The sequence below is a fragment of the Megascapheus bottae genome, chromosome X (assembly GCF_031878675.1).
Source record: "Megascapheus bottae isolate mThoBot1 chromosome X, mThoBot2.hap1, whole genome shotgun sequence".
NCBI lineage: Eukaryota > Metazoa > Chordata > Mammalia > Rodentia > Geomyidae > Megascapheus > Megascapheus bottae.
Genome location: NC_143547.1, coordinates 89,019,934 through 89,025,933, shown reverse-complemented (window position 1 = coordinate 89,025,933; position 6,000 = coordinate 89,019,934). Strand labels below are relative to the sequence as shown.

Genomic DNA, 6,000 nt, shown 5'->3' with positions numbered 1-6,000 from the left:
ATTGCTTCTCCACCTGCTCTCCAACCTCCTCTACCCCACCCCCCTCCGTTCCCAATTCAGCTTATAAGTGTCTGTCATTGGAGATGGATGGTGACACATGCAGTAATAGCAATTCATAAAAGCCAGTTCCAGCCCTTGTCTTCAAGGCTCCTGGATTTTCCACTGCCTGCTTTTGTGTAAGTGAAGTGGATGGAAGTGTTACTGGCATCAGAATCCACCTCTCTAATGCTCCGTTGCTAGAGCTCAGTTGCTCGGCTGGAGCTGAGCTAAACAGAAGCATCGGATCCGAGCTGAATTGTGGCTGTGGTGTTTTTTTTTTCCTCAATGAGTGGGTGGGTTAGGGATAGTGGGTAGTGGTCTTTGGAGGTGCTTTGGCTTTTTTTTTTAATTGGAGTGAAGCGGGTAAGAAGAGAATAACTCACAGTAGGATACAACGTGAGACAGTTCCCTGAAGAGTGTCACAATGTTCCTGGTACAATATACAGGTATAGTATTTTTATTTTCTCTAAAATTTCCCTTTTGTTTCAAAGTGTGTTTCTCTCTTATTTTGCCTCCAGTTCAACTGTACTGAAGGACAAATAGGATTCTAATGAGCTAAACAAAATAACTGCATAAAACAAGCCTGCCCAGAGCTATAATGTTTGTAACAGATTGCTGTGTAAAATCTGGGTTTTCTGTTAAATTGGAGTCCTGGTCCCTTAATTGTGCATGTTTCTCTGCTGTATTTTTATATTGAATTTCTCAAGTATTACCTCTGCAACTGGTAGTATGTGACATAGCCTAGAGTGTTTGCACAGGAGACAGTGTTTGCAAGCAAAAGGCAATTATTAGACAGTTAGTATGTTAGGTTTCTCTTGAGTTGTTTAACTCCTGTATTTGTTAATTGGTTTCCGTAGATCTAACATATAGTTAAGAGTGACAAAACTTCATATTGGAAGCATTCTAGAGCACATGTGTTTGCTAAATTTATTTTTTATTGCATTACTGAGCTCAAGTTAATGAAAATTATATATTATTTTTTAAGTTTATTTTCTTGGTTAAAAAAGTACTGGAAACAGGGAGGGTAAAAAACATTCCATCCCCAAGCCATTGATATTATAAGATAGAATTGCTTCAAAAATATTCCTTAAGTATTTTCTTAAGCTTTCAGAAAAAAAAATGCTAGTCCATAATAACGAGAAACTGGAAGGTTCTGATCAGATATTTTTGCAACTGTTGTTTGAAAGGCTTATTGTATGGCTGTTACAAAGAACCCTTGCAAATGAGAAACATTGAGAAAGTTTTACTTTTTTTCCAGAACAGAGCAGCTGAGTTCCCACAGCCACATGTTTTTGATAAGTTTGACTATCATTTATTGTCAAGGACTTTCAACTCCATTCGTACCTTATTATCTTGAAAACATTGTGCTCCTGTGCTTAATAGCTAAAAGATCGTGTTCTGTTCTGATGCATGGTTTGACAGTTGATTTCACTCCTCATTAGTTGGACAGCATTTAGATGATGTGGAGAAGTGAGTGACAATATTTCAAGGTTACATTGAAGAGCATGCAGTGAACCTTAGTGCCTGGACCAACAGCTGCTGAATTGAATTGTCTGCAATTAAAGCAACAGCAGGTCTGTGTAGTCTCCCTGCAGCCCATTTATTTGAATTTATAGCTTCAGTTTCTTTTTTTGGGTATGGGTTAGTTTGTTTTTTTTTAAGTATTGGAAAGTTGTGCTTGCTTGCTGGGTGTTTTCTCCATACTCTATTGCATATTTGACTCTACAAGAGACATCTATATACATTTTATTGTGACAAGTGGTTGAACTTTTTCTAATGTAGTTAAAACCAGAGATGGTCTCCTTTTTTTTCTCCCACTACAAAATTAAACAGATCTGTTCTTATAGAAAATATTGCTTTGTTCGATGGATAGAGGCTTCTCATGGAATGATTTTACTGGTTTATGTTTCTGGCAGTGAAAAATACTAGACTTTGTTATGTTACTGGAATTACTGTATCTGAGAAAAACTCTATGCTAATAAAAATGCTTGTATTAACATGGTGACATTATCTCCGTGCTATCTCTCAATTCCAAGGCAATCTAATGAATAATGTCAAATGCAACTAAGCATCTTTACTGACTGCACTTTATTTGTGTGTTAATAGTGAATAAGTATTTACTTCCTTATTGGTTTTACTCTGCTAAATAATCATTGTAATACAATTGTTGGATCATAGTGGATGTTGTATAAAACCTTTATATGGTATTTTAGCATATATTTTCTTATTTTGCCTTCTTAATAACACTGGTGAGAACAGTGATGATATGATCTCTACTGTGTGTTTAAGAAAAATGCGACTCTCCGATCTTAGCGAAAAGTTGTTACTGTATCTGACTTTGCTACCTGGTATATTGTATATACATTTATTTGTTTATTTGAAATACGGAAGGGAGGGGGATAAACAAGATAATTGGAAGGGGTGGATGGAGGAAAAGTCGGAGAAAAACTTGGGAAGGTGTATCAATGTTCATGAAGTAATGTACTCACTATCTGATGAATGCAAGTGTAACCCTTCTATACATCACTTCGACAATAAAATACAATTAAAAAAAAAGAAAATGAGCTAAGTAACTGGCCTGAAATCTCATATATACTAAAGTGGCAGAATCTGAATTCATATGTATCAACTGACTCAGAAGTCTTTGTGTTTTCTCTTAGATAATGGGATCATGACTTATAGTACCAGTTAAGAGGACTAAATTTATTTTAAAAAGACATTTTTGACAGAACTCTCGAATTTTTAAAACTATTTTCCTCTTTTTATTAGTGTACATAAATTGTACAGAGAGCTAAAACTATTTTATCTTAAATTTTTTTTAATATGTGAGAGCTTTTAGACTAATTTTACAGATCTATAAGGACATGTGTTTTACTAATACACACATCAATAAGAATTAAAGTAGACTTTTGAAATTTGGGGGGAATAAAATATTTAATCCAAGAGTTTTTTTTTTTTTTGCCAGTCCCAGGCTTGAGCTCAGGGCCTGAGCACTGTCCTTGGACTTTCTCAAGTGTAGAGATCTACACTTGAGCCTCAGCATCACTTCCGGCTTTTTTCTGTGTATGTGGTACCAAGGAATCGAACCCTGGTCTTTGTGCATGCTACGCAAGCATTCAACCACTATGCCAAACTCCCAGCCCTACTCCACGAGTTTTAATGTGGATTATTTTCCCTCTAAAAAACTAGTTTGGGCTGATGCTGGTGGCTCATGCCTGTAGTCTTAGCTATATGGGAGGCTGAGATCTGAAGTTTTCAGCTTAAAGCCACCTGGAACAGAAATTTCCATGACATACTTATGTCCACTTAACCACCAAAAACTGAAAGCAGAGCCGTCCCAAGTGATAGAGGCTAGCTTTGAATGAAAAATCTAAGGGACAGGGCTAACTTGTGATTTCAAGCCCCGTTATTGGTGTAAAAAATAAAGGACTACTTTATTTTAAACATTCTTCTAAGAGAAAATTTTCATAGATATTTGTGTATTTTAAAATATCCTGGTTGTGAATGTGAAGTGGTATGTTTTCAGAATTATAGTATTCTATCTAGTTCAACAGAAAAAAATATAGCTAATGTAACTTCCTTCCTTCCTTCTTTCCTTCCTTCCTTCCTTCCTTCCTTCTTCTTTTCTCTATTAAAAGCCTTCCTATCTAAGTTCCCATATTTCTTTAACTCATCAGTTTTAAGGAAAAAATCAGACTTTGAGCAAATGAACCTAGGTCCTTGAGTAATTGTACAAAAGAGTTGCCATTTAAGAAAGCAGTTCATGAATACAATGCATCTTAATATCACCTCATTCAACATTTTCATTCATTCCTCCCAGCTTACCCCTTCCCTCGCTTTCCTTAATTTAGTAGGATATACATTCGATTCTTGACTGTATTCTTCAACACCTTCTCCTTTTCATTTGTCTGTCCCTCTCCTTATGACCCTTCCTACCCTTTTCAAGTACTCATTTCTTGGTGTTCACTTTGTTGAATTTCGACTTAGCCTTTCTAAGGAATTATACTATTTGAGTGTTCTCTTGATTCTTGTATTTCAGTTAATACATTTGTGTACACTTGCATACCATGTAGAATATTTGCTTATTAGTTTATAAACTAATTATAGCTTCCACATGTGAGGAAAAATATGCAATCTTTGTCTCTCTGCACCTCATTTCACTGAACATATTTTTTCCCCAAGTGTTTCCACTTTTTTTTTTCAAATAGGACAATATCAAGGGGTCATTTCCAACCTTCAGTTTCTTGAAGACTGTTTTATGTAATGATAGGACGCTTGTGCCATATATGACTCCTTAATATTTGGCAATATTTGAGAAATTTATCAAGAAAATGAGCCAGAGATAGGACGAGTATTGTTAAAATCGGTTCATGAGACTTTTAATTATCTCAGATATATTATTAAAATTATCTGTGTAAAATGAGGTCTTTATAATTTAATATATCTGATAATAAAGTTATCCTTTTATTATTTTCTTCTGGTGAAAGGAAAACCTGGAATATGACACTTAAAAATAGGAGATAATTTGAAGCAATAGGTCAGAATTACAGGAAGAACTGGGGAAACTTAGGTATTTGATTGAAAGGTCCATATTAATCTTGGTTTCAAATGGCAAATTTCCTGCATAGTTTGGAACTTCTGGCTAGCATCCTCTACTTAATTATTTTTTTTCTGGAAACAATCACACTGAATTTAAATGAAAAGGAGCTTATTAGAGCTCTTAGAAAAATCGACATTTTCTTATTGGTGAAGGGAAAAATCATTAGCAAAATAATCACTTGTTCCCTGAACTGTTTGAGACCAAGAAAAAATTAGAGAGTTAGATATCTGGGATGTGGTCATTTAGAGATGTGAATTTGGGAAATTTTCCCCTTCAGTCCACCTCTGCATTAGAGGAGTGAATGAGAATAAAATGTGTACACCAGCAAGTAGTGTACTAGGTCTTTTTTGTACTACCTTACCTAAGGGGATCACTAAAACTATTTACAAACAAATATTTCTTAACATGTTTCCCCAAGAGGACTTAATATACTCAATTCATTATAATAATCAAGCCAGGTGCTGGTTATTCACAATTCTAATCCTAGCTACTCAGGAGGTTGAGATATTAAAATTATGGTTTGATGCCAGCCAGGGTAGGAAAGTCTGTGAGAATCTTCTCATCAATTTACCACTCAAATCAGAAGTGGAGCTGTGGTTCAAGTAGAACATTTACCTTGAACAAAAGAATTCAGGGATAGCTCTCGGTCTCTGAGTTCAAGCCCAGGAATAGCACACTCCACACACACACACTAACAAATCATGTTGTCTATATAGGACAGTGTATTAAAGATGTTTCCTCGGCTGCTAAATTATACTAATTAACATCATGTTAGCACTACTGCTTTCAAGGATTATTGAGCATAGTACACTTAAATGTGTATTCCTCACCCATACATACATACAAAATGATAATAGCTAGCATTTATTGAATATTTACTATTTGCTATGCCATATACTATATTATAAATACCTATCTTTTTTTTTTGCCAGTCCTGGGCTTGAGCTCAGAGTCTGAGCACTGTCCTTGAATTTTCTCAAGGCTAGAGCTCTACCACTTGAGCTTCAGCACCACTTCCAGATTTTTTCTATGTACATGGTACCGAGGAATCGAACCTGGGTCTTTGTGCATGCTAGGCAAACACTCTACGACTAGGCCAAACTCCCGGCGTATAAATACCTATCTTATTGTGTGTATGAACTCATCAACTTTCACAGCACTGCCACAAATAGGTAGTAGTATTTCCATCTAAAGGTTAGAAAAATTGAGATATGCACTTTAAGTTGTCTGCCTACCAGATCACACAGTTAACTAGATACCAGAAAGGAGATTTATGGTTTTGGAGGAGAGGGAGCTATGGCTCAATTGGTAGAACACAGGCTTAGCAAAGACAAAGCCCTGAATTTAATCCCGAGTACTAT

At 35.7% G+C, this 6,000-nt stretch overlaps 1 protein-coding gene across 2 annotated transcripts in view; it reads left to right on the top strand.

The window, feature by feature from the left end:
• The first annotated feature begins 351 nt into the window (after positions 1-351).
• The window catches only part of Enox2 (ecto-NOX disulfide-thiol exchanger 2), a 295,300-nt gene continuing 289,651 nt past the window's right edge, over positions 352-6,000 (top strand). The window contains exon 1 of one of the 2 annotated variants that reach the window (XM_090327019.1): positions 352-485. In XM_090327019.1, coding sequence (XP_090183145.1) covers positions 464-485 — 22 coding nt within the window. In that variant the 5' untranslated portion in view covers positions 352-463. Of the gene's footprint in view, positions 486-1,458; positions 1,614-6,000 lie in introns of those variants that run through there. The other variant, XM_090327020.1, reaches the window with a different exon arrangement.